Source organism: Carcharhinus amblyrhynchos, chromosome 6 (assembly GCF_965287045.1).
Source record: "Carcharhinus amblyrhynchos chromosome 6, sCarAmb.v2.hapA, whole genome shotgun sequence".
In the NCBI taxonomy this organism is placed as follows: Eukaryota; Metazoa; Chordata; class Chondrichthyes; order Carcharhiniformes; family Carcharhinidae; genus Carcharhinus; species Carcharhinus amblyrhynchos.
The window spans coordinates 107,549,874-107,577,569 of record NC_137329.1 but is presented as its reverse complement, the minus strand read 5'-3'; the positions used below and the strand labels follow the sequence as shown (position 1 = coordinate 107,577,569).

At 42.2% G+C, this 27,696-nt stretch overlaps 2 protein-coding genes across 2 annotated transcripts in view; both read right to left on the bottom strand.

The window, feature by feature from the left end:
- Positions 1 to 16,486, bottom strand: part of ptprq (protein tyrosine phosphatase receptor type Q) — a 171,285-nt gene extending 154,799 nt beyond the window's left edge. Inside the window, exons 1-6 of the mRNA XM_080191499.1 lie at positions 16,318 to 16,486; positions 12,168 to 12,314; positions 6,114 to 6,260; positions 5,515 to 5,632; positions 2,764 to 3,021; positions 619 to 836 (exon numbers count right to left, since the gene is read on the bottom strand). Coding sequence (XP_080047625.1) covers positions 619 to 836; positions 2,764 to 3,021; positions 5,515 to 5,632; positions 6,114 to 6,260; positions 12,168 to 12,233 — 807 coding nt within the window. The 5' untranslated portion in view covers positions 12,234 to 12,314; positions 16,318 to 16,486. The remainder of the gene's footprint in view (positions 1 to 618; positions 837 to 2,763; positions 3,022 to 5,514; positions 5,633 to 6,113; positions 6,261 to 12,167; positions 12,315 to 16,317) is intronic.
- A 6,544-nt stretch (positions 16,487 to 23,030) lies between these two features.
- Positions 23,031 to 27,696, bottom strand: part of otogl (otogelin-like) — a 161,984-nt gene continuing 157,318 nt past the window's right edge. Inside the window, exons 52-53 of the mRNA XM_080191498.1 lie at positions 24,201 to 24,280; positions 23,031 to 23,526 (exon numbers count right to left, since the gene is read on the bottom strand). Coding sequence (XP_080047624.1) covers positions 23,326 to 23,526; positions 24,201 to 24,280 — 281 coding nt within the window. The 3' untranslated portion in view covers positions 23,031 to 23,325. The remainder of the gene's footprint in view (positions 23,527 to 24,200; positions 24,281 to 27,696) is intronic.

Below are 27,696 nucleotides of genomic sequence, written 5' to 3'. Positions count from 1 at the left end.
TGCATGACCTCACACTTATCCACGTTAAACTCCATCTGGCACATTTTGGCCCACTGTTCTAACCTCTCAATATCCATTTGTAACGTTCTTCTGCAGACACATCCTACCAACTAAATTGGCAGCATGCTACATGAGCAAAATTTACTTTTCAATTGGTCGCGTTCACTGGTCTTGATTATAAAATAGCCATTAGAAATGTCAAAACTTAAAGGTGAAAGGCAACTATTGTAAGAAACAGATGCTTATTTATTCAAAACAAAGGAAACAAAACCAGGATTATTTATTCCACCAAGGCAGCCAGCAATATACCATTTTCTTGATGTTAAAATAAACACTTTAAACAGCATGGTTAATTTGAACATTCTACTGACAAAACAGAATGGTTTCATAGCTTTGGCTCCAAGCTCAGGATTCAAGTGAATTGAATTGAATAATGTCAGTAATTCAGGCAGTTCTAATCCAATTTTTTCTGTTTAACCCTTCTTTCCTTTTATAAGGGCACTGAATAAAGGTAAGTATTGTTTCACAGGCATCAGCAACCCCCTACCTTGTCCAAATGGCCCATTTCTCTATGGGTGATTTTCCAAATGTTAATGCAACAGAAAAAGTTCTCCTTACCTTGATGTCATTCAGACCAGTCCATAACACGTTGAGATCATTGAACGATCTCAGGTGTGAAGACACAAGTTTATGTTCTTCTTCGGTATTGATATCAACAAGGTGAGCTCTATTAACTGTTGACTCACAGAAATGTGATGCATCTTGCCAGCTTTTGTAATCTTTTCTGATCCAGTAGCAACTGTAGACTGATCCTATCCAGCCAGGAGGGCATGATGCTAGAAGTGTAATAACTGTGTTAACAACTAGTTAAAATCTAAAAGGTCCACCTATGAAAATATAGGAATTTAACTCTTGTGCTTTGATCATGAGGGTAGTAGTAATGTTTTAATGTTTTGTTGTTACCTGGGCTATTTATTCATAGAATCCCTACAGTGCAGGAGGACATTTGATTCGTCGATCCAGCACTGACAACAATCACATCCAGGCCCTATCCCCATAACCTCACATATTTATCCTTTTAGTGTCCCTGACACTAAGTGACAATTTAGCATGGCTAATCAATCCAGCGTGTGCATCTTTCAACTGGAGCACCCAGAGGAAATCCACACAGGCACAGTGAGGACGTGCAAACACCAACAGTCACCCAAGGAAGTAATCGATTCAGGGTCCCTGGCGCTGTGAGGCAGCAGTGCTAACAATTGTTTTGCTCTATTCATGCCAAATAAGAGTATTCCTGTCAACTTAGCTGGGACACAACTCACATATGTCAGTTGTCTAATGGTCATTTAGTGATTATCCTCCAGCAAGACCATGCAGATGCTACGACCACGGTCGAATGGAAGCAGCTTGACAATCACCAGGCAGAAATATTCCCTTCCTGTTAGGGAACACTTCAGCAGTCAAGGGCATTCAGCCTCTGATCTTCAGGTAAGCGTTCTCCAAGGTGGCCTTCAAGACACATGATAACGCAGAATCGCTGAGCAGAAACTGATAGCCAAGTTCCACACGTATGAGGCCTCAACCGAGATTTTGGGCTGATGTAATACTACTTGTAACCATTTGGTCTGGACATGCAAAATCTTACTAACTGTCCAGGCTTGAGACAATTCATACCTCTTTAACCTGTGATTAACCCTCTCTCCTCTCGCATTTTCTGCACCTGTAAAGACTCACATTCCAACCATTATCTTGTAATTGAGGCCTGATTATACCATTTTCATTCTAAGTGCTGAATCTGGGCGTAATTCAGATCCAACTTGGGAATCCACTTTCAGGCGTTCCCATTAGCACCCACCCACCCCCCCATCTCCACCAGTCAACGATTGGCCCTTCCCACCCCTCCACCCAACCACCAGACAATGATCGGCCCTCCCCAGCTCCGCGCCCCCACCCCCCACCCCCCCCCCACCCCCCAGCACCCACCACCACCAAGAGAATAAGAGAATGAATGATCTGGCCTCAGGCCCCCCCCCCCCACCCCCCCAACCAGAGAATGATCTGGCTCCCCCCACCCCCCGACCACCGATCTGTGTCACAGGGCCGTTGGAAGTTCTGAACATGTCTCTTCAGCAGCTGGAGCGCCTGATTCCGACTTTTATTCAGCAGGTCCATTTCGGCGCAATTCCGTATCGGCAAGCACAGTGGTAAAGGGGGAACTGCTGATAAAGTTGGACAGGCAGTTCATTAATTCAATTTAAATGCACGCAAATACATTTAAATCGCCGCTGCACCCGTTTCGGGCACGAATTGGATTGCGGCCATTCCCGGGTCTCAGTAAAGTGGCCATCTGCGCGGATGCAGGCATGGATCGCATTAATGGCCTCACACCTGACTTGACCACGTTTTTGTGCCCGAAAACAGGCACAACACAATGGCAAAATAGGGCCCTGAGTCTATATATGCCCTGTTTGTGAACCCAACTCTCCACTCACCTGATGAAGAGGCAGCGTTCCGAAAGCTTTTGCTACCATATAAACCTGTTGGACTTTAACCTGGTGTTGTGAGACTTCTTACTGTACTTTCAAAACGCTCTCATTTGAAATTCCTATTACAATTGATTTGTTGTGATTTATATATAGCTTCAATTCTCTGCTGACATGTAGAAGCATTTCCCACAGAATGTTAAGTTTTCAAAATATTCAGAACAATAAACATATTACAAATGTAGAAATAGCAGATTAAACATGCATAACCTTTTCATACCTGTTTCAATGATAATGTAAAATATTTGCGTCAAAGATGGTCCTGGTTGATATAATTGCTTGAATTCCAAAGAGAAGTTATAAAGTGTTCCAGGTTTTAATTGATTCCATACATAATTATTTGCAATTGGTGGTATAGTGAATGAAGTGAAATTAAAGCTTATTGTTGTAATATATTTTCCAGACCCAAACTCACTCCAATTAAATGAAACAGTAGTTGTTGAAACATTTGTTTTAATGGCAGCTTCTTCAAGTAAACCTGGAGAAATAGTAAATGTTAATGTGATTCTAGAGGAGGTTTTGGAGAACATTCTATGATTTCTCTCACCATTTACTTTACAAATGTCAAACTTAAAGTATTTTTCAAGCCTTTCTCAACAATTTAAAAATATGCCATCAAATGATGTCAAACCATAAGTCATTTGTATTTACATTTCATTTTTCTACAGTGGTTTTCAATGTAACAACACTGTGAACCACTGCCACTCATACAGAATTCAGAGTTAATAAACATTCTATCAAGTAAATTAAAAAAGGGACTGCACGAACAAGTGACAAAATGGTTTGCATTTATAATAGAACATGAACAAATGCCCTAAAAAACTCTCAAAGCACCTCACATTACAGTTAGGTATTTTGAAGTACAGTAAGTATTGTTAAATAGGTAAACAAAAGATTGTCATTTTGCACACAAGGGCTTCTGAACAGCAACTGAAAGATCAATTAATCAGTTTAAGTGATTTTGGTTCAGGGCAACTTGCTGGTCAGGACATCAGTTAAAAGTTCGAAGCTTTTTGTTAAACAGTGCAGTGGAATCTTTTAACATTCACATGATAAACTAGAATAGGCACATGGTGCCTTGGTTTAATTCTCATCCAAAGTACGCCATCTTCGATATTGTCGTACTCCCTCAGTGTTCAGGAGCATCCACTTAAATCATGTAGTCACACCATGCAACAAGATTAAACCCACAATCATCTATCAAAGTATGGAGGCAATTCTAGCGGTGCAATGGGCTGGGAGACATTAGCGGAGGCCATTGCACAGGCTTTCCAGTGGGCGCCATGGCCTTAAGTGAGTCTCCCAGTCCAAGATTTTCAGTGTCATTAGCTCTATACCAGAAATTGACACAGAACTGATTTCAATATTTAAATTCCCATTTGAATGTCATTAGCTTCCCACTAACAGGGAACAGGTAGTCCCTCTTCAGGAGATCGGGGGGGTGCCCCTTGGACAGTGCCAGCCTGGCAGTGCCAGCCTGACCCCTTGACAATGCCCAAGGGGCAACTGGCAATGCCCTAGAAGCACCTTGGCACTGCCCACCAGACATCAGGCAGTGCCAAAAGGGCAGGACCTATTTGAGGTGGGGCCTATGGGGGGCCAATCAGTGGGGTGAGGGGGTCCCAGTGCCACTTTGCATTCAGGATCACAAGCAGAGGGAGAGAAGATAGCAATCGGGGCTGGTCATCTGGGTAGTGGGGGTCAAGGCTGCCGACAATCGAGAGCTCAGGGAGATTGGGGCAGGCTGGGTGGGGGGACATTGGGGCTGGCCTGAGACGTCCAAGAGGCCAGCAATAGGGTACCTTTGCGGATCAAAGGAGCAGCAATGAGGGGCTGCAGGGCTAGCTGACCAGCGATCTGGAAGCTGGCAATGTGGAGCCAGTGAGCATGCACCAATCTCCACTCTGACAGATTGGTACATGCGCAGTGGCCCACTCAGCGCTTTGCTGCCAGCCTCTCAGGCAGGAATAGGCCCCGTTCCTTGATTTTCAGAGGGAATCCTGCTAGGGCACTCTGCAGTGTGGGAAATTTAATCTGAAAATCACACTAAAAAAACCAGGGGGAGTTACTCCTGTTTTCACACGAATTGGGGACTTCGATTTTTTAGGAGAATCCCAGCTTATGAGTTTGATTACGTCTTCAGAACAAAGAGAATTCTTCTTTCAGATACTCGATGGATTGGATGTCTGGAAGGAATATCTAAATGCAATTTCTCCTTCAATCTTGCTTATAGTCAGATAACCATGTTGTGAAGCTCGTTTTAATTAAATGCCTTTTTGTGGTCCTTTTCGTAATTTCCCCCCATCTTCAAATAATTTTTAACCTGCAGGTGAAAAATAACTCCCAGGTTTACAGGCATCAACTGATGCAGCTTTGAGTTATTACCAGAACCATGGGGATAGCCAACTTCGGAAACTCATCAGTAAGTAAAATCAAACATGTATTCTCCCACTGGCGTGCCACAAAAGGTTTAACGATCTAACCACAGTGCCATCACATGAGCCTCTTAAAGATTATTCTTCAAGTTTTAAAATTTGCATTGGTACTAATGGGAAAACACTCAATGACAGGATACATTTTACTATTTTTCTTCTTTTCAAACATGATTATCTGACTACAAATCGTATTAGCCGGCGAGGCGATGGCCTCATGGTATCATCGCTAGACTATTGATACAGAAACTCAGCTAATGTTCTGGGGACCCGGGTTTGAATCTCACCACAGCAGATGGTGGAATCTGAATTCAATAAAAATATCTGGGTTGAAGAATGAACCATGAAACTGGTTCACTAATGTCCTTCAGGGAAGGAAATCAACTGTCCTTACCTGGCTTGGCCCACGCAATTCTATAGAGAGATAGAGGATGACTACAATATAGAGAAACATGCTGCTTGTGTAGTTATGGAGCCACGGTAATGTGGTTGACTCTTAGTCGCCCTCTGAAATGGCCACTCAGCAAGTTAGTACTTACGTGTAGTGAATGATTTGTTGTCTAAGATTTTTCCATTTATCATTGATTTTATGGCAAAATAATAGTTTATATTTTCCTGAAGGTCATCTAGGACGATACTTGATCCTTGAGTTGATCTCTGTACGGCAGAAGGAAAACTGCACAATGATTTTATTGATAGACTAAAATACTTAAACAGATCTAAGATTATGCTGAGCAAAGTGACTTTATTTAATGATTTAATGTGCATGGAACAATGACTTAAATTTACCCAAATTATATTTGGAATACTTCCTATTATAATCAAAGTTCTACAACCTTATGGACAAAGTACTTTGATCTTACTTTGATGCCTTTTTTTCCATTTAGATTGATACAGATTTTCCAGGTGATCACTTACAGCATAAATTAAGGTAAGTTAATGCATGTTTATAATAATTTTTTTGCTTTCAATGACTGAATTTATCAAATGTGTCTTAATAGCCGATTGAATGGAATGTTCAGGTTTTATCTTCTATTATTTATCTCATAAAACTGGCTCTCCAGATCTCAAGTGTTCACTTTATGGAGTATAAGTGCACCCTTGTCAAAATGGTTAAGATATTGTTATGATCTCTCACCACAGCGCTGGGAAAAGGCGGAGACAGTGTGCCATATGTGACCAAGTAAGAATCTGCTTGTATTTCATTAGGAAAATGATTCCACTCAATCAAAATCTTCACTGTAGATCTGTTTGTGGCTACCTGGCAATCCAAACAACCTGTGAACTAGAAAATATGTTAGTTTGCTGGTATGTAGGTGCCCTTATATATAAATCACAAAACGTTAGAATGCAGGTCTAACAAATAATTAGGAAGGCAAATGGAATGCTAACCTTTATTGCAAAGGGGATACAAGTATGAAAGTAGGGAAGTGTTCCGACAGCTGTACAGGTTATTGGTGAGAGTGCACCTGGGAGGACTGTGTATAATTGTGGTCTCTTTACTTCAGAAGGGACATAATTGCATTGGAAGCACTTCAGGGATGATTCACTAAGCTGATTTTTGGGTGAACTCTTACAAGGAAAGACTGAGCAGATGGGGCCTATATTCATTGGAATATAGAAGAAATAAAGATGGTATTATTGAGACATATAGGGCGCGATCTTACTGCGTCAGTCAATTGACATGGCGAGCCAGAAGAGGCTGAAAAGTTGGTTTGCGCTGGGCACATACGGGTTTGGCGCCGAACTCTATCTTCCCCTCCCTGTTTTGCTGGTGGGATTGGCTTCACGCCCAGAATGAATAATTTCACTCCACTTTTGGAAATTAAATTACAATATCCCTACCATCCCAGAAAAATGTGCTTTGTGAAGTTTGATTTTTGAACAGCACTGTAGTTACTATCTAAGATATTACAAGGAAACTTATAAAATGCAGTATTTTTTAAATTCAGCAGATGCAACTAGTAACTAATACCCACACAAACAAGTGACAAGAAAACAACAAAACACAATTGATTTACCAATTGCAAACTGTCCTTGATCCCTCTCTCCTCCTGTTCTGTTTTCCTGTTACTGACAATTAAGAATAGGATTTTCCCCTCATTGCATTGAATGAGGTGTTGGGCATGAAAATGGCGTTTTACCTGCCAGCCACAGTGGCGGGTTTTAGCTTCATATTGTCTGCTTCACACCATATTAATTATTCGCACGTGGAAAACATGTCAGATCATGGGCAGATGACCTCAGGAGTTCGCCCACCCCACCTTGAGCTCACCACTTCCTCGCTCTGGGTGCCACATTTAAACAGCACCTGTGCACAGTTTTTTTTATTATCTGCAGCCCTGGACTGCTCCACGGAAGACGTGGCTCCCAAAGGGTAGGGGCAGGCAGCTCTGAAGTTCAGTGACGCCTCAGTCAGCCACCAAGTGCAGAAAGAGAATGAATGGTCTCATCTGTGCTAGCAGGGTAAGTCTCTCATCATTCTCAGCCCGCACACTCAGACCCTATCACACAATCACTGGCAGCTCGCACGCTGCCAGTTCAAGGGACATCACCATTCACTCTCACACACACCTTCACATCTCCAACTGGGCACATCTCCTCTGGAGCTTATGTCCTCATCCTGTTCATGGCTGTATTCACCCACCCACACATGCCAGGCATCCGAATTATCTGCACTGGCATGCACCCTGCCGGCACTCTTCATCTGTATTTATGAAGGACAAGGTCGCACACAATCACAAGGAGAGGTCCCAGACTGGGGGTGGAATGCCAGAACTCAAGGTCCTCACTACCTTCAAGATCAGGGCCAACAAGCTGGCTGGACAGGGTGTGTAGAGGACCTGCAGCAATGGTGTGGCGGCAACACCCACTTAAGGATCTTGCAGCAGCCCATCCCTCAAGCAACCATACCATGAGTGCATTTTCCTGTGTTGCAGCCATCTGCTATGCACTAATTATCTCTACTTTCTTTCATAGGCATGTTTGCCAAGTGCCCGAGGCCCCCAACCATTCAGGTCTTCAGCCTCAGCCCCAATAATACCTCAGATGAGGAACCTGAGGACAGCACTGACAAAGGCCTGTCACAGTGTCATCCTCATCTTCCAGCAGAGCAGAGATACACAAGTTTATTGAACCTACTTCTAGAGCAGACTCGGGGTCACAATCTGGTAAGCATGAAGCGCACTCTGATCCACAGCAGGCAGAGGCAAGAAATCCAAGATCGCTGGCACTTGGAGGACTGTTGGAGGGCAAGACTCTGCAGAGTTACAACAAAGCTCCATGCACTATCTACTGGGCATGACTGAGATGGCCTGATAAGCCCTTCCACTCCCGGGATTGGGACAAGGACAGTCTTTGTAAGCTCGACAGCGTAAACTGAGCGATCCTCCCATTCTAGCCTGAAGTGGCTTATGTCAATCTGTAACATAATCTTTCCCCATCTTGGTGCTGAGAACGCCAACACAATGCACCTTCCACCCAGTCATGTGTCTGAGTGCAACCTTCCCGAATCTCACTTCAGAGCCCCTTCCCATGCCTCAGGCCAGTTTCTCCCCTTCCGCAGTGCAACCCTTGTCCTGCAACTCATTAAAAGCCAGCTCTGCCTTGCTGCTGATCTGGTAAGTAGAGACTTGCCTGTGATATGGTGTTGCCTGTGAAGGCTGGCACTGATTACTGTGAGTGCTGCACTTATCAAATGAATGTCAAGGTCAGGAGCAAAGTGTAGGTCACTAGGTGCTTATATGCTATTGCTGTACTGTGGGAGGATCCCTCGGAGGGCTCAAACAACAAGGCAATGCGGGTAGAGCTCAGGAATAGGAAGGATGCAGTCACAATGTTGGGAGTTTAACCTAAGCCTCCCAACAGCCAGCGGAAGATAGAGAAATAGATACATAGGCAGATTTTGGCAAGGTGTAAAAGTAACAGAGGGTTGTTGTGGTGGGAGATTTTAACTTCCCCTATATTGACTGGGACTCATTTAGTGCTAGGGGCGTGGATGGGACAGAGTTTGTAAGGGGCATCCAAGAGGGCTTCCTGAATAGTGCGTCATTAGTCCAACTCAGGAAGGGGCCATATGGGACCTGGTATTAGGGAATGAGCGTGGCCAGATGGTTGCCATTTCAGTAGAGGAACAGTTCGGGTACAGTGATCACAATTCTGTAAGCTTTCAGATATTCATGGATAAAGCTAAGTGTAGTCCTCAAGTAAAGGTGCTAAATTGAGGTAAGGCGAATAACAATATTAGGCAAGAACTGAACAATGTATATTGGGGGCAGATATTTGAGGGCTGATCAACATCTGGCATGTGGAAGGCTTTCAAGTGCAAGTTGATAGGAATTCAGGACCGGCACATTCCTGTAACGATGAAGAATAAGTATGGCAAGTTTAGGTAACCTTGGATAATGAGAGATATTGTGTGCCTACTCAAAGGGAAAAAGGAAGCATTTGTCAAGGCTTGTCAAGGCTAAGAACACATGAAGCAAGTGTGGAATACAAGGAAAGTAGAAAGAAACTTAAGCTTGGAGTAAGGAGGGCTAAAAGGAATCATGAAAAGTCACTGGCCAGCAGGATTATAGAAATCCCAAGGCTTTTTATACATATATAAAGAGCAAGAGAGTAGCCAGGGAGAGGGTTGGCCCACTCAAGGACAGGGGAGGGAATCTACGTGTGCAGCCGAGGAAATGGGTGAGATATTAAATGAGTACTTTGCGTCAGTATTCACCAATGAGAAGGACTTGGTGGATGATAAATCTGGGGAACAGTGTCTAGATAGTTTGGGTCATGTTGAGATCAAAAAGGAGGAAGTATTAGGGTTCTTGAGAAACATATTAAGGTAGATAAGTCCCAAGGGCCTGATGGGATATACCCCAGAATACTGAGAGAGGCAAGACAGGAAATTGCTGGTGCCTTGAGAGAAATCTTTGTAACCTCACTGGCTACAGGGGAGGTCCCGAAGATTGGAAAATAGCCAATGTTGTTCCTTTGTTTAAGAAGGGTAACAAGGATAATCCAGGTAATTACAGTCTGGTGAGCCTTATGTCAGTGTTAGGGAAATTACTGGAGAGGATTCTTCGAGGCAAGATTTACTTCTACTTGGAAATAAGTGGACATTAGTGAGAGGCAACATGGTTTTGTGAAGGGAAGGTTATGTCTCACTAACTTCATCAAATTTTTTGAGGAAGTGACAAATATTGTTGATGAAAATAGAGCAGTGGATGTTGTCTACATGGACTTCAGTAAGGCCTTTGACAATATCCCTAATGGCAGACTGGTACAGAAGGTGAAGTCACAAGGGATCAGAGATGAGCTGGCAAGATGGATACAAAACTGGCTCGATCATAGAGTGCTGAGAGTAGCAGTGGAAGCGTGTGTTTCTGAATGGAGGGATATGACAAATGGCATTCCTTAGGGATCAGTGCTGTTTATAATATATACAAATGATTTGGAGGAAAAAGTAACTGGTTTGATTAGTAATTTGCGGATGACACAAAGGTTGGTGGAATTGCGGACAGCGATGAGGACTGTCAGGATATAGATCGGTTGGCAACTTGGGCAGAGAGATGGCAGATGGAGTTTAATACGGACAAATGTGAAGTAATGCATTTTGGAAGGTCTAATTCAAATGGGTAATATACAGTAAATGGCAGAACCCTTAAGATTATTGATAAGCAGAGGGATCAGGATGTACAGGTACACAGGTCACTGAAAGTGACAGCATAGGTGGAGAAGGTAGTCAAGAAGGCATATGGCATGCTTACCTTCGTCAGCCGAGGCACTGAGTTTAAAATTGGCAAGTCATGTTGCAGCTTTATAGAACCTTAGTTAGGCCACACTTGGAATATAGTGTTCAATTCTGGTCACCATAGTACCAGAAGGACATGGAGGCTTTGGAGAGGGTACAGAAAAGATTTACCAGGACATTGCCTGGTATGGAGGGCATTAGCGATGAGTGAGGTTGGAGAAACTTGGTTTGTTCTCACTGGAACAATGGAGATTGAGGGGCGACCTGATAGAAGTCTACAAGATTACGAGGGGCATGAATAGAGTGACAGTCAGAAGCTTTTTCCCAGGATGGAAGAGTTATTTACTAGGAGTCATAGGTTTAACGAGCGAGGGCAAGATTTTTACACAGAGGGCAGTGGTTGCCTGGAACTTGAGGCTGGGGGAGGTAGTGGAAGCAGATATGGCAGTAATTTTTAAGGGGTGTCTTGACAAATACGTGAATAGGATGGAAATAGAGAGATATGGTCCCTATAAGGGTAGAGGGTTTTAGTTCAGTCGGGCAGCATGGTCGGTGCAGACCTGGAGGGCCAAAGGGTCTGTTACTGTGCTGTAATTTTCTTTGTTCTTTATATCCTTCGAATGGTTCTTTACACCATTCTAATTGCACGTCAACATGTCCTGATGATCTAACGTGGGGGGAATAATTCCTTCGAACATTTCTTAGAGGTGCAAATTTATTGAAATTATGTTCCCGGTATGTTGCAGCAGGTAATACAATTGAAAGTTGCAGAGCACAATCGCGAATTAGTCACTACGCATCTGACGCCTGTTTGGATACACTGAAGGAGAATTTAGCATGGCCAATGCACCTAAACAGTACATCTTTCTGACTGTGGGAGAAAACCAGAGCACCCAGAGGAAACCCAAGTATACTTGGGGAGTATGTGCAGGCTCTGCACAGTCACCCAAACTGGGAATCAAACCAAGGTCCCTGGCTTTGTGAGGCAGCAGTGCTAATAAACCACTGTGCCATCGCGCTGCCAATAACTAATAGAAAGTTCTTCAATGCTGTGACTCTGCAATTTTTCTCTATAATCTATTTCTAGCATTTTCCACAAGCAATGAAGGTCCAGGTTTCAATTTTTCACAGAAGACTCCCATGCAGTACATTTTTTCAGTGTTTGTGTATCCATTAAATGGTTAATTACCAGTAACTGCTAAGTTTAACCAGTATTTGTATTACATATTAGAATGTTTAATTACAAGTAATCGTCATGCATAGGCAATCTCTCTTTTGCAACTTTTATACCTCCTTCAAACACAGAGCAATGTAATGGAAAACATAAAGAACCAATAAGAAGGAACTTTAATATTAAACAAATATTATGAAAAGGATTCAATCTACTTACTACATAATAACATTAACACAGTAAAGATTCTTTTTGAGTTCAATAACATATAATCTTACCTGAAAAGCATATTTTATAATTAACAAAAGCACAATGGTTTTGTCCATGTGTGGAACTTCTTTCATTCTGCTTCACATCATATTTAAGTAAATCGTCTACATTAAGTGCACGTCTACTCCAGGGACAGATAAAGAATGTAACCAAAGCTAAATAAAAAAGGATGAGCCATCAGTAGCTGCTCAAAGAGAATTATTTTTTGACCCAGAAACTTACAAGAACTTAAAATGACCAGACAAAAATGCAACGAAGCTACACAGATTTACACCAGAGTTGTGCAAAATCTAAAACATGACAGCCCCAGTTTTGCACCCACACAAAACTTGTCACAGGAATGTTCGTCAGCCAATACAAAGCTAGCCTGCAGCACAGGGAGATAACTGCATGCTATCTTGCAATGTCAAGTCATTTGAATAATTAACATAACGACACAAAGCAAAAATTTGCACCAACAGCTAGCCTAACACAACATATGGAAAATGTGGCCATGGCTCAAATTTTTAAGAATCTGCCCACTCAAAAGGAAATTGGCTGCATATGAGGACAGTATTTAGGAGATTCAAACTGGATTTTAAATATTTGTCAGCTTCAATATTTGTCACACTTAAGAAAGCTGGATAGACAAAGTGGAACAAATGTCAAGCAAACCCATTGTGGAGTACGAATAAAGCAATAGTGCAGTGGCACAGTGGTTAGCACTGCTGCCTCACAGCGCCAGGGACCTGAGTTGAATTCCCAGCTTAGGTGACTATGCAGAGTCTGCACGTTCTCCCCATTTCTGCATGGGTTTCCTCCAGGTGCTACAATCTCTTACCATAGTCCGAAAGACATGCATTGGCTGTGTTAAATTCTCCCTTGGTGTACCCCAACAGGTGCCACAGTGTGACGACTAGGGGATTTTCACAGTAACTTCATTAACGTGTGCCTACAGGTGACACTAATAAATAAACTTCAAAAACTTAAACGCTGCAACATCAGATTCCCTGCTTGATGGCTCAAAAAATGCCTATGCTTCTGCATGCAGTGGGTAAGAGAAGGTGTGCCTTTTTGCCATTCAAAGGCAGCCTCCATGATGGACAGGGATGCACTTTGCACGGTATGAAATGGTGGCCAAACTCAATAGTCAGGACTATGTATGAGCATCAAATTTAATCTACCATCCAAGCAAATGGGCTCTGTACCAGTCAATCTGTTACCTTCTTTCCACAGGGAATGTGACGCATTTGCTACTGGTTCTAAACAATACAAATCCCACTGGTTTGATGTATCTGTGAACAACTCGTGATAATCTGGTATTGTAATCTGAGGTGCAAATTATGTACAAATTTCACCAAAATGACATCTCACTCTCCAGTCCACGATTGAAATGCACTTAATGGTGTGAAGTTGCTCTCTGTGTAAGATATATATGAAGTAACCCACCATAAAAAGTTATTTCTTGACCATTTCAGCCTAAGGATCCCTTTAACAATATGATATGTTAATTACTGACAAATAGCATCTTCGACACTGGAATTAATTTTTACAAGTGTCAAGTCTTATTCCTTCAAGTTTTAATTGTTGTTGGAGATTTTAAATGAGATTAATAATTAGTATTTTAACGTTTCCCATCTGTTTCTTCGTTTTCTCTTTAAATTTAATCTTCTTTTCCTTCTCTTTATTTCTCTTTTTGTACCTGATTTGGCGCTGTATTCATCCACACTAATTTGCACTTCTTTTTCAGCGGCTGTGTTGTAATTTCACGTTCATCCAACTTGATTGGTTAAAGAGTTACACAGTTGCCTTGTCCAGTCCCTCAGGATCCAGACACTGTTTCCCCTGTGTATTACCTGCTCGTACTGTCAGCAACTTACTATGCAAAAGATTTTAAAATGGGGATATGGATTTCTATTATTTTTGGGCCTCCACTTTGGCAATTCAACTTCCCTTGGCTGAAGTTGGTGCTGTATCTGCACATAAACAATGGTGACACCATTAACATTGAGCAAATGAGAGCAAATTATTTTCCATTGTCTTGGAAAGCTTTTTGATATTTGTCCATGAAGTTGGGGTATGAAGGTCACCGTGATTTAGATGACATTTTAAAATTTAACACAAGGGAATTAATGTGCTTCTAAAGTCAACATTGTGGTTTTATCAGTGAACCTTCTAACTGTGCTGAGGAAAGCCTAACTACATGGAAACATACATAGAAGCATACATTGAAAATAGAAGCAGGAGCAGGCCATTTGGCACTTCGAGCATGCTCAGCCATTCATTTTGATCTTGGCTGGTCATCAATTTAAATGTTCTGGTTCCACCTTCCCCCCATATTCCCTGATCCCTTTAGCCCCAAGAATAGAAATATAACTAACAGCAGACGCTATTAGATTGACTCCTTTAGCAAGGTACATCCCTGAATGAGTTGTCTGATTGCTCAGACAAGATAACAAATTGGTTCATCACTGGGAAAACAATTTCTGTTATACAGTAATTATTCTCTGTTGAAGTGTTTTTTTATACAAAAGCCTCATAAAACATGTCATCTTTAAAAGATCAGCAATAAATACAACTCCTGGTCCAGATCCCTCTTATGGAAAATGGATCATTCTGATGTGACAGTTGGGTCATCTGCAGGCCATGGTTATTTGGACTGTGCACAAAAATAATTAAATACTTCAAAGGTGATTTGAAGAATCAAAGTTAATAACAGCTGAACAGCAAAATGTTAAAAAATTGAATGCTTGTTAGTAGTTTTCTGTCTGTTCGTAAAAGATTATCCAAAATAGTTTGCAGAAACGCATGATTTACAACCCTGAGTACTGATTTATGTTATCATACTTATTTTTGAATGTTTTGTTAAACTGCACCCTCCATATATGTATTGCACTCACAAATCTCGTAATCCATTGATCCAGTATCATGTAAGCAAGGTACTCAGATACTGCTACTTTGTTCACAAATAGCATAAATCTTCTCTAGAACTGACATGTTTGAGCCAGCCAATTCTTTCCATGATAATAAACAAAGATTAATCATATAATCGCTACAGTGCAGGAGGCCATTTGGCCCATTGAGTCTGCACTGACCCACAATCCAACCCAGTGCCACCTGCTAATCCCCCTGACACTAGCATCAATTTAGCACAGCCAATCAACTTAACCAGCACATCTTTTGGACTGTTAGAGGAAACCAGAGAACCTGGAGGAAACCCAGGCAGACAGGAAGAATGTGCAAACTCCACAGAAACAGAAACCCGAGGCTGGAATTGAACCCAAGTCCCCGATGCTGTGAGGCAGCAGTGCTAACCCCTGTGCCAACATGCTGCCCAGTTTAGTTAAAGTTTATTTATTAGTGTCGCAAGTAGGCTTACATTAACATTGCAATGAAGTTACTGTGAAAATCCCCCACTCACCATTCCAGTGCCTGTTCGGGTACACTGGGAGAGAATTTTAACATGGCCAATGCACCCAACCAGCATATCTTTTGGACTGTGGGAGGAAACTTAAGCACCCGGAGGAAACCCACAAAGATATGGGGAGAATGTGCAGACTGCACACAGACAGTGGCCCGAGCTGGGAATTGAACCTGGGTTGCTGGTACTGTGAGGCAGCAGTGCTAAAAACTGTGCCTAAGAAAGAGGGAGCATTTTCACCTGCTCCCCTTTTATTCCCAAATGATTTCAGGTATTCATATTTACATCCAATAATTACTGTTGGTCTGAAACCACCACTGCCCTGCTGGCAGCCCCCTTACAGTACCTATGGCCGGAAATGTCACTTCTTCAACTCAAGGCAAAGCACTGACCGGAATTACACAGGTGAGTAAAATAACTTCATCCAGCACTTTAAATAGAATGGGCTAAGAGAGTTCAGTAAACTGGGCACATGAATTTACTGGAGAAAGGTTTAGAATGCTCCCAAAGTCCCAACAGACATGGCAGGTGCTTTTAAAACAGGTTTAATGTGCATTCACTTTAAGATCATGCTGAAAAGTCAGTAGTTTTATATCCAAAGCAACTTTATACCTAAAGTAACGCATAAATTTGAAAAATGCAGCTCACTGCTGCTCCACATTTGGTCATTTTATTGAACAACAGTCAGAAAGTGGGCATTGACAAAGGGGAGGAGGTGCATTATTTTTCTTGCAACTGTTCGCAGATCTAAGTCGTACCTTTCAACCAGCTTTCATTATGGATCTTGAGACTTTTGATGAGCTTCCGAGCTGGAGGGATGGATGAGGAAGTCGAATGACCTGCACTTCACCCGGAGTTTGACTTTGTTCTCTTGAATTTACCGCGTTTTCCTCACTCCCTTCTTGTTTTCCTGCATTCGCTTACTGCTTGAGGAGTTTTGTCTTGTTGGCGCCAGGCGAACTTTTTCCAATGCAGGCAACCTCCCCCTCCCCACACCCCGCCACCTTGCTCTCTCAGTCTGAATTGTGCGCTGCCTCCCCTCACTCTCTGTTCCGCAAGGATGGTGTTGCCATGGAGAGTTTGGCTGCTGACAGCCCTGGGGGCGGGGCGGGGGGGGAGGGCTCAAGCTGCCCTTGATCGACAGCAGCCTAGGGGGAGAGAGAGAGCATCCAGGAAATTGGCTGCAGCCACTTTCTCAGGCTGTATCTGCAACACCAACAAAACCAAGAAAAGGCCTCAACTAGCTCCTTTGTTATTGCTTGGAAAAACCCTGCTCCCAAAACAGCGCGTGTCCATTCAGTCACCGTTCCCACAGTGTGATCAGTGCTTTCCATTCTATTCCTGTCATATACCTACTGTGTGCAAACACCACCAGAATTTTAAATGCCCATTATGTAAGTCCTTGAATTCTGCCCTACAAATTCAACAGGCTTTTTGGATCCTGTTTAGTCTAGTGTTCGGGTGTGTGATCCATATTAAGGAGGAGGGGGAACACAGTGGTTAGCACTGCTGCCTCACAGCATCAGCCACCCGGGTTCATTTCCAGCCTTGGGTCACTGACTGCACAGAGTTCTCCCCCTGTCTGCCTGGGTTTCCTCTGGGCGCTCTGGTTTCCTCCCACAGTCCAAAGATGTGCTGGTTCGATGGATTGGCTGTGCTAAATTGCCCCTTAGTGTCCCACAATGTGCAGTTAGGGGGATTGGTGGGCTAAGTATGTGGCATTATGAGAATAAGGTTTGGGTGGAATGCTCTTTCGCTGCAGACTTGATACGCCAAATGGCTTCCTTCTGTACTATAGAGATTCTCTGATTCTAATTGGCCCTGAAATCCGTAGAGACATAGGATCAATAGAATCCTTACAAAGCCATTTGGCCCATCGAGCCTGCGCTGACTCACCAAATGAGCATCCCCATAACCCCATGCATTTACAATGGCTAATCCACCTAACCTCTTGGGACATGAAAGTGAAATTTAGAATGGTCAATCCACCTAACCTGCACATCTTTGAAATAAGTGGGGAAACCGGAGCACCCAGAGGAAATTGCTGAACTGAGTTCTTGCCAAGTTTGTTCAATTTTCTTTTTTCAGCTGGGAAAACACTTGCATGTCGATTTGCTGGAAGTGGAAACTTCTTCTGGCAGTTCCTCAAAACGAGGAGGACGCTTGCCACAGAATACAACAGAATACAGCATGTGGCAAGAAATTGCATATGGAGTTTTCTAACATGGGGAGCCATCTAACAGGGAGTGGATGTTGCATTACAGCTACCAGCCATGGGGTTCTGGTTGACCATGAGGCTGCTGTGCCCTTACCACTTGGCATAGGCATATTCGAATGGTTTGCAGGTGAACAGTCAACCCATGCTATTAGCACACCTTCTGTGAGACTCACATCCAGAGCTTCTGGCTCAAAGATCAGGATGCTACCCACTACACACAAGACCACCCAGGGAAGCAGAAACTGATGATCTGGGGTCTTGATGCATACCAAGATCAAAAGTCTATCAAAGCACGATACAGCTCAGAGGAGGCCTTCAGCCCACGTCTATGCTAATTCTTTCACCACTGCCAAACACATTTCTCCACTTCAAGGCCAGAATTTTCCAGCCGTTCATGTTACTGGGATCTTCCGGTCCTGCTGAAGGCGCTTCCCCAGCATGGGTTTTCCAGTGGCGAGCAATGCATTCAACAGAAAACCCCGCTGTCACCAGCAGAACCAGGAGATCCCGACACAAGCCAATGGCGGATGTACTCTGGAACGATGAGACATGCAGTGGGTTGCATGGAAAATCTTTCCTTTTGAAAGTTGTTATTGAATTTGGCCTTGTGTTCCCTGGTTACCAACATTTCACAGTAAGAAGTCTCACAACACCAAGTTAAAGTGGGGAGTTCTGATCACAAACCCATTCTCCACTCACCTGACGAAGGGGCAGAGCCCCAAAAGCTAGTGGCGTTTGCTACCAAATAAACATGTTGGACTTTAACCTGGTGTTGTGAGACTTCCTACTGTGTTTACCCCAGTCCAGCGCTGGCATCACCATATCATGACGATCAACATTTCATGCATGGGAAAGAGTTCTTCCATTTTTATTTCATCAAAACCTTCATGATTATGAATAACTCTATGAAATTTCTTCATAATCTACTTTGCACTAAAATAACACCAGCTTGTTTAGTCTCTTCATGTAACTGAAGCCTTTTATCTTGATAATGTTTTATAAATACCTTCTGCATCCTTTCTGATATCTTGATATCTGCCTAAAGTGTGGTTCCTTGAATTGGACGTAATATTCTAGCTGGATTTAAACAATGCTTAAGAAATATTGAGTATACTTTCCTTGCTTTTGTACTCTATGCCTCCACTTAGCAGGTCCAAGGTTCCATCTCAATGTGTGCAAGGTGGTTCGAAAGGAATGAGCTGGGGAGATGAGTGCCACTTTAGTTGTCTTACAGTTATCAACCAATGCTGGAATGATTGCAACAGCCTAGCTGAGAAAAGAAAGAAAGCCTTCATCTGGATTTTAATTCAGGACTCAGAATTTTATTCAAGAGAAAATAATCTAAAGTTTGCTGTCTGTTTTATGGTTCTTTTGAAGAAAGACTTGAACCAGGAAGGAGTTGTTCTTTTAATTCAATGTTTGGAGAGGGAGGATGGGAGGGATGGATTTTTGGGCTGAGGTATGTTTTTTACTTGAGGCAGAATCCAAAGACGAATTAAAGAATTAAAGTCACCAGAGTCTGTTGTTGGGGGAAACGACCTTTACAAAGTGGGGGGCGGGGGATGAATTGATGAATTTAAAATGGAGAGGGAGAGGCAAAGCAGGGGGTTGATAAATTTGACAGCTTCAAGTCTATTCTGAAGAAAAATATCCTGCAAAATGCCCTCGCACTTTAACACCTGCACATTATGCACACCAAATCATCCAACTGTTTTCCTATTTATTTCGCTGTTGCACTTGGCTAATGCAACTGAAGTATCTACTCGGTTCAAATATCCTTTCAAATGTTGCCACAAAACAGTTAATATATAACTGACACATTCCACTGTTTCCTGAAATTACTATATTTCAATATTGCTGCTTGCCATTAATACAAGATTTCAGTAACTTCCAGCGTAACTACCACATAGGCAAGCTGGATATGAGAAGTTCTTTATATTTATAAAAAAGTTTAGTGTTCCAAAAGGACTATGTTCATTTTAAATTCATCAACTTTAATAAGAGGAAAGTGTAGGAGTGTAATGTTTGGTTATTTATACTGTTCATAATTAACTATGTGGAAAAGGTCTTGTACATCACTGTCACATCAGCAACATCCCCCTGAATGTTTTCCTATTCAATGCCAATGCTTCTGAAGACATCTCAGGGCGAATTTGGATAGTGCCCAAGAAGCATGGGGATCATGATCTGTAATTAAGTTTTGACTGTCACGTCGGATGATTGTACTTAAATGGTTGTGGTTGTACGCAGGCACTAAATGTACAGTGGAGTGGGTGCATGCCTCTGCAGACTCATGGAAAGCTAGCACCACTTTAAAGCCAGTCTGCACTGTAAAATCAGCCTGCACCACCACAACAGGAGGTGCATACCTGCTGAAGGCGCCAGGGACCCAGGTTCAATTCTGGTCTTGGGTGACTGTATGGAATTTGCATGTTCTCCTCATGTCTGTGTATTTCCTCCAGGTGCTCCAGTTTCCTCCTACAGTCCAATGATGTGCAGATTAGGTGGATTGGTCATGCTAAATTACTCCTTAGTGTCAAACAATGTGTAGATTAGTGGGGTAAATACATGGGGATATGGGGATGGGACCTGGGTAAGGTACTCTGACAGAGCATTGGTGCAAACTTGATGGGCCAAAAAGCCTCCTTCTGCACTATTGGGATCCTGTGAAGTGGTTGTGAAAGAATATCTAACCCGCAAGAAGAATGACTAATGGTGTAATAGTACAGAAAGCATACTTCAAGGTTCTCAGTTGCTGCATTTTGACCCTTTGTGCAGGAGCTGGAGAGGAAGCGAGATGTCCACAATCCATACAGGATCAGGAAACTCTCAAAACAGAAAATGTGAAGACAGTGGGATCATATTGCTGTTGCACTCAATGAGTAATCATGCCCTGAGTAATTGGATGTTGCGTCACAAGAATTTCAGTAAACATAGGTAGTCAAAGTCAGTGCAGCCATCTTCAAATGCCATATCCTAACAGCTGAACCACTAGCCTCAGAAATTGTTCAATTCATCACAGCCCTAATACTCATGCCTACTATATCTGTCAATCATGATTCTTACCATCATTTGTCCCTTCACCTCACCCTCACACACTCAGCATTGCTGCAAGCTTCACATTCACATCTTAAAGCGTGTGCACACTGCCAACAATTCAATCCAGACAACCACTTCACTCCCATACATCGCACACACTGACATGCATCCCTATCTCTCTCCTGCATGAAAAAGTGCTGCATAAGCAGACATGGCAGCACCTAATCAACAGGACACAGGCATGGCTGTGTGTCATTAGTCATATGGAAGGGATGGTATTTGCCATTATTGGAGAGACCATGATTGAGGCTGTGGACAGCAGCAGGGCTGCAATCATCAGAGCTAATCCACCTTTTCACACCTTACTTCCTCTTCATCCCATAATCTCTTCTGCTTTACAACATGTGCCACCTGCTTTCCCTCCTCTCGGATCATATCCTTACTGCTTTGTCTTTCTCCTTTCAGTTACCTAACTCCAACCTGATCAGGTAGTGATGGAAAAGAATGAACTGGATAAACAAGAAGTTAATGGTGATGAAGAGTTACTGCCACTCAATCTTACAACAAAGTCCACCAACTCAGATACTGAAAAATATGTGTATTTCTGAGGATAGCTTAGCGGTAGGATCTGCAAAACTTTACAGCCCTCTAGGCATAAAATTGCAAGCAAAGGCAGGGGGTAGAATACCATGGACCACAATCTTCTGTATATCATGGAATATTTACAGTGCAGGTAAAGTGAAGGGAGGCCTTTCCACTGAAAGGTTAATTAAGATCCTTAACTGGTCAATTAAGGGCAATTTAATAGAAATTTCCCGCTACCACTGGCATTTTACCAACAGCCAATAAGCCGCCTGCCCACTGCATCATGAGATCACCCTGTAAAACATGTGGGCTTAAGAGGGTACCCCCCCCCCCCCTAGTTGGGATGTCTACATGGAAGGAAGATGCTCCCCATGACAAGAATTACTCCTGTAGAAACACCCTATCTACACCAATTGCACCCCCCTCACCAGGTTTTGTTGTACTGGCTCTAGAGATTCTCAACACCATATATCCTTTCAGGGAAGTCGGTGTCTGTGCCATCTGCAGTGCAGAAGTGGAACTCAGAGGGCTAAAGAGCTGTCAGTGCTTCAATTGCCGCTAGCTCTTGGGAATAGATAGCTCTCCTTTAAAGAGTGGAAGCTGATCAATGCATGAGTTCTGAGGACTTCAGGCTGATGGGTGTGCATAATTAAATGCTTGGTGTATTGGCAGGCCTGCGCAAAGACTGCAGTGAATGGCAAGAAGCATGGAGGAGCCCAGTACTTGTGTGATGTTCAGTTTGCAAAGTGCTTATTTTACAACATGTCAATTCACATTAACCACGAATGGTTAGAAGCCACAATCATTTATTGCAATTTTCCAGTTTTCAGCAAGGAACAAGTAATTGTGCGAATATAAGTTTAGAAAATAAATTGCGCTGGACTATAAATTTACAATTCATAATGGCAACAATTTATAAACAATATACTGTTGTCGACAGGCTATACAAGTTAACTGTCTGGCCTAAATGATCAGAAGGATAAACAATTGCAACTACTTATAATATACAATATATTCAGAGCAAAGCAAGAAACACAGAAGTAAAATTTTTACTCATGTTTGTAGTACAAAACAAGAATGTTTATTATATACTCAAAACATTGTGAAGTAGAATATCTTGCATTTACTAAAATCTAAAAGAGCTGAATACAAATTTTATTTGATTAAATAACCTTACATCGCTTTCACTGGTGACAAGTTTTCACAAAAAAATTAATTCATCGTAAAATTTACAAGTATTTAGTGTAAAGCGTTTAACAAAACAACTGCAGACATGTAGGTAATGTTCAGAAATGTGAATTTTGAAGATTCATTGGCCTAGAAATTGGTTCACGCCAGAATGCTTCCTGTGCTGGAACGGGTGGACCTAAAGCACACCCAATATTGGGTTCAATTAATGTGAGACTGATGATCCGCAGATACCTGCTGGGTAGCAGCAGGTAGCCCGGTGGTGAAAGGAACTCAAATATTGGGTCGTGTGAGAGGGGACAGCAAACATTAGGGGCATTTTGGCACTGCTATGGAGCTAAATGGAGCTCCTTCTCCCGCTGGTTCAAAATTCAAGCAAGATCTTTTTAGAAAAAAACCTTATCTTTTTGCTGGCAGTCTCCAATGGTCTTTTTTGGGGCACATGTTTTCCAGAAAGCTGCTGGCATTAGAGGCAGGGAAATTTAAGTCAGGGATCTGAAACAGGACTTACTTGCAAATGCATGTGCAACAAGACCAATGCCTGTTGCAAGCACAGGTCCGAGGCACCTTTTCTCTTCCTTCACCACTAACCACCCATCAGTGTATTCCCAATGCAAAATGTGCACATGTGAGTTGCCCATTATATCAAAAGTTAGACCGCCATTATTTTTAGGTGGACATCAATCAATTTCTAGGCCGTTTCGTAATAGTAAAAATAACTCATAATAAGAAGTGTTTAGTTCCACTGACAGGAACAGTCTGTTGGCTCTTGAAACGTAAAGTCAATCCAAGTAGCATTTCCAGCACAGAAAAGTGACACGGTCTGCTCTGTGAGTTCAACTTCCCTGCAGCATTTGCAGAACCTTGCATAGCTGTTAATATTAGTGTTGAAGATCATTGCAGATGGGCACTTACCATCACAAGAAGCCACAATAACCTGGAAAGAATTAAGAATCATGAAGAATGGTTCATATTTAATTCACAGGATGCAATTTTCCCTCAGGTAAAACTGATTTTGTTTTCTTTTTTGGTTTCTGTAAATATTCCAAGTCACTAAGTGGTTACAATGGTTAGCACTGCTGTCTCACAGCACCGGGGACTCGGTTTCAATTCCGGCCTTGGGTGACCGTGTGGAGTTTGCACTTTCTTCCCACGTCTGTGTGGGTTTCCTCGGGGTGCTCCAGTTTCCTGTCACACTCCAATGATGTGCAGGTTAGGTTGATTGGCCATAATAAACTGCCCTTTAATGTCTAAGTGTCTAGAAGGTGGGTTACAGGGACAGGGCCCAGGTGGGATTATGGTGGGTGCAGGCCCGATAGATCAAATGGCGTCCTTTTGCATTGTAGGGATACTATAAAAAAAACCTCCTTGGCAGTATGTTGGCATTTAACATTCCAAAATATTTATCACATACACTCCGAGGTGGCACTGAGAAATAGTACCATGAGCTGGGTCAGGCTATGATGGCTGGTTTCTACAACTCTTTGTGCTTTTGGTGAAAGAGCTTGTGGGATTGAATGGAATACTGCTAACAGCTGTTTACTGCATAGCTACATTTCTATTTCAAACAGTAATGGCACAACTGGAAATAAGAGTTGAAATTTCACGTACAGCATCAGTGGTGCGGCAGTCATCTTTTCTTATGATCATTTTAACATCCATCTTCCGACAAGGTCTTGTGTCTTCTTTGCCTGTCAATAAATGGATGCAACAATCAGTCTGGAATATTTGCAAAACGTATTAATCCAACATTGCAGGCAAATAATAGAAAGAATCATAGAAACCCTGCAGTACAGAAAGAGGCCATTCGGCCTCTCGAGTCTGCACCGACCACAATCCCACCCATGACCCAATCCCCATATCCCTACATATTTACCCACCAATCCCTCTAACCTACGCATCACAGGACACTAAGTGCAATTTTTAGCATGGCCAATCAACCTAACCACACATCTTCGGACTGTGGAAGGAAACCCACCCAGTCACGAGGAGAATGTGCAATCTCCACACAGACAGTGACCCAAGCTGCGAATCAAACCCAGGTCCCTGGAGCTGTGAAGCAGCAGTGCTAACTACTGTGCTACCGTGCCGCCCCAAATGTTTACATTAACTAAAGTTTGGTCATTAATGTCACAAGTAGGCTTACATTAATACTGCAATGAAGTTACTGTGAAAATCTCCTAGTCACCACACTCTGACACCTGTTTGGGTACACAGAGGGAGAATTTAACATGGCCAATGCTTTAACGAGCGCATCTTTCAGACTGTGGGAGAAAACCAGAGCATTCAGAGGAAACCCACGTGGTTATGGGGAGATCATCCAGACTCCACACAAACAGTGGCCCAAGCCAGGAATTGAACCAGAGTCCCTGTGCTACGAGGCAGCGGTGCCGCCCCAAGACCAATTATGCAAAAAAAAGCTTTGTTGTTATTTACTTAACTTTAATGCACGCAGTAAAACAAAAACTAAAACAATTGGAATCAAGTCGATTTTCAGTTTGCTGCTTTGTCTAATAGAGACTCACTTATGTGGCAACAGTTATAAAAAACACTGTAATTTCATACTGGTATGTTTTGGGTACCATAGGTCAAACGTCACCTATTTCGCCCAAGCGATCACATTTAGCATTCGCCACATCTCAGATTACTCGTGCACTGCCTTCCAAGACATTCCTGAAAATCTATTTAATTTACATTTCGAGGAATCAACACAATCAACCTGATACAAAAATTAACCAGTCACTCATTGAAATAGTGGTCCAGAAATTCAGTGATCTTAAATTTCATTAAAAAAATACAATTCAGACAATAAAGCAAAATAGAATTCCACTTCCATCATAGCCTCCATGTAATGATTATTGTTGCTTAAAGTTTAAATTTTATTTATTGATTAGTCACAAGTAAGGCTTACATTAACGCTGCAATGAAGTTACTGTGAAATTCCCCTAGTCGCCACCGTCCGGTGCCTGTTCGGGTCAATGCACCTAACCAGCATGTCTTTCAGAATGTGGGAGGGAATGGGAGCACCCAGCGGAAACCCACGCAGACATGGGGAGAACTTGTAAACTGGTGAAGTGATTTGAGGAGGAACACCCTCTCGTGCATGGGTGCCCTTCCTCCAAGTGAGTTATAGAAGGGTAAACAAGGGAGCACTCTAGTTGAAAGAATGGTCATTAAAAAATAACAATTGACAAGTACAATGCTACAAGGCAATTATGTTGACTCTTTTCTTAATCTATGTGTTGCAGAACTCATGGAGGTAAATTAGGTTGAGAGGCTGGCAGAACTTGTCTGACATTCCACCCATGAATTTAATTGCATAAAAAAATCAGTCAAGCTCTATTTCAAACATGAGGAGTTCTCCATTCAGTTTACGCTCTACTGAGGCAATCCTTTATGTTTAAGTGCTGTCAGGATAAATCCCTGCTGTCCCTAACACATGTAGACACTTTTAAAAGAGGCTCATGGTAAAGGTAAGGGCATGCGGACTCAGGGATTTGGTTGCAAAATAGATTTAAGGATGGCAATAAAAGAGGAAGTCAGATGATAGGAGTTAAGAGAAGTTTCTTAGATTGACTGAAAGTTTAGGTGGTGCCTTGTAGGGATCAGTGTTGGAACCACAACTGTCCACAGGCATATCAATGAATTAGACTCAGAAACTGGAGATGTGTTGTTGAAATTTTCAAATTATACCAAGTTGAGGAGATATGGTGAAAAATGGAAAATGCCACCAAAATAGAGAAACACTAAGACTTGCTGGCTGATAAATTGTAAATGAAATTCAATATATAAAAGTTCATTTTAGTAAGATGAATAGAATACGAAAAAAGGGAGTTAATACTAGGGCGGCACGGTGGCATAGTGGTTACTACTGCTGCTTCACAGCACCAGGGACCTGGGTTCAATTGTGTGACTGTGTGGAGTTTGCATGATCTCCCAGTGTCTGCATGGGTTTCCTCCCACACTCCAAAGGTGTGCAGGTTAGTTGATTGGCCATGTAAAATTGATCCTTTGTGTCAGATCTTGTTTCAGGGGGATTGGCAGGATTTAGGGGGATAGAGCCTGGGCAGGATTGTTGCTGGTGCAGGTGATGGGCCAAATGGCCTCCTTCTGCACTGTAGGGATTCTATATTAAAATTATATGCAACCCTGTTAGGCCGTACTTGGTGCATTGTCTGCAGTCCTTCTCTCCAACGACAAAAAAGATTTTGAGGTATTGGCAAAACGACATAAAAGATTTACAAGAAAGTTACCAGAATTGAGAGGAGAGACTGAACAGGGACTTCTTGTCTGGAAAAAAGAAGGCTTTGAGGAGACTTAAAACAGGTCTTTAAAATAAAAAAAAAGTTCATAGGGTGGATGTGGAAGAAGTATTCCCCAGTTAATGAGACCATAACAAGGGATCTAAATATAAGTCAACTATTAATAGATTAAACAAGGAATTTCAGAGGCATTTCTCTGAGTGTGATATGAATGCGAAACACACTGCCACATGGATTTGCTGAAGCACACAGTTTGATGCATTTAAGCAGAGGGTCGTTGGATAGATGAGGGAGAAGGATGGAGGGATATGGTGGCTAGGTAGGAAGAGATAATTAGAGTGGGAGAGGGCTTATGTAAATCGTAACTGGTAGAGAACAGTTGGTCTGAATAGCCTGCTGCTGAGCTGTAAGTGCTATATAATCCTACATAACACATAAAACCTATTCATTGCTTGTTGTGAATAATTATTATACCATGCATTTCACATACCATAGATTTATTTTACATTTTGTTGTTGAAAAATACTGAAATTATAAAGAAAATACATAATGGGAATAGTACCTGTGTCACAGTTAGTACTACCAGTTGGGACTACTGGACTAATGGTAAAAGGTAATAAACCCAATCCAGAACCTGGCAGAATTATCAATATCAGTTTAATATTAACAGTATATATTACAATGAAATATTACACATCTGCATGCATTAAATCAAGCTGGTATATAAGAATATGTTTATGTCACAAAGGCGTATGAATACAAGCTGGTGTTGAACTTGAAAGGCCATTCAAGTGCACATGCTTTTAGTCAGTGATGGCATATTTATGAATCAAAAATAACGCTAA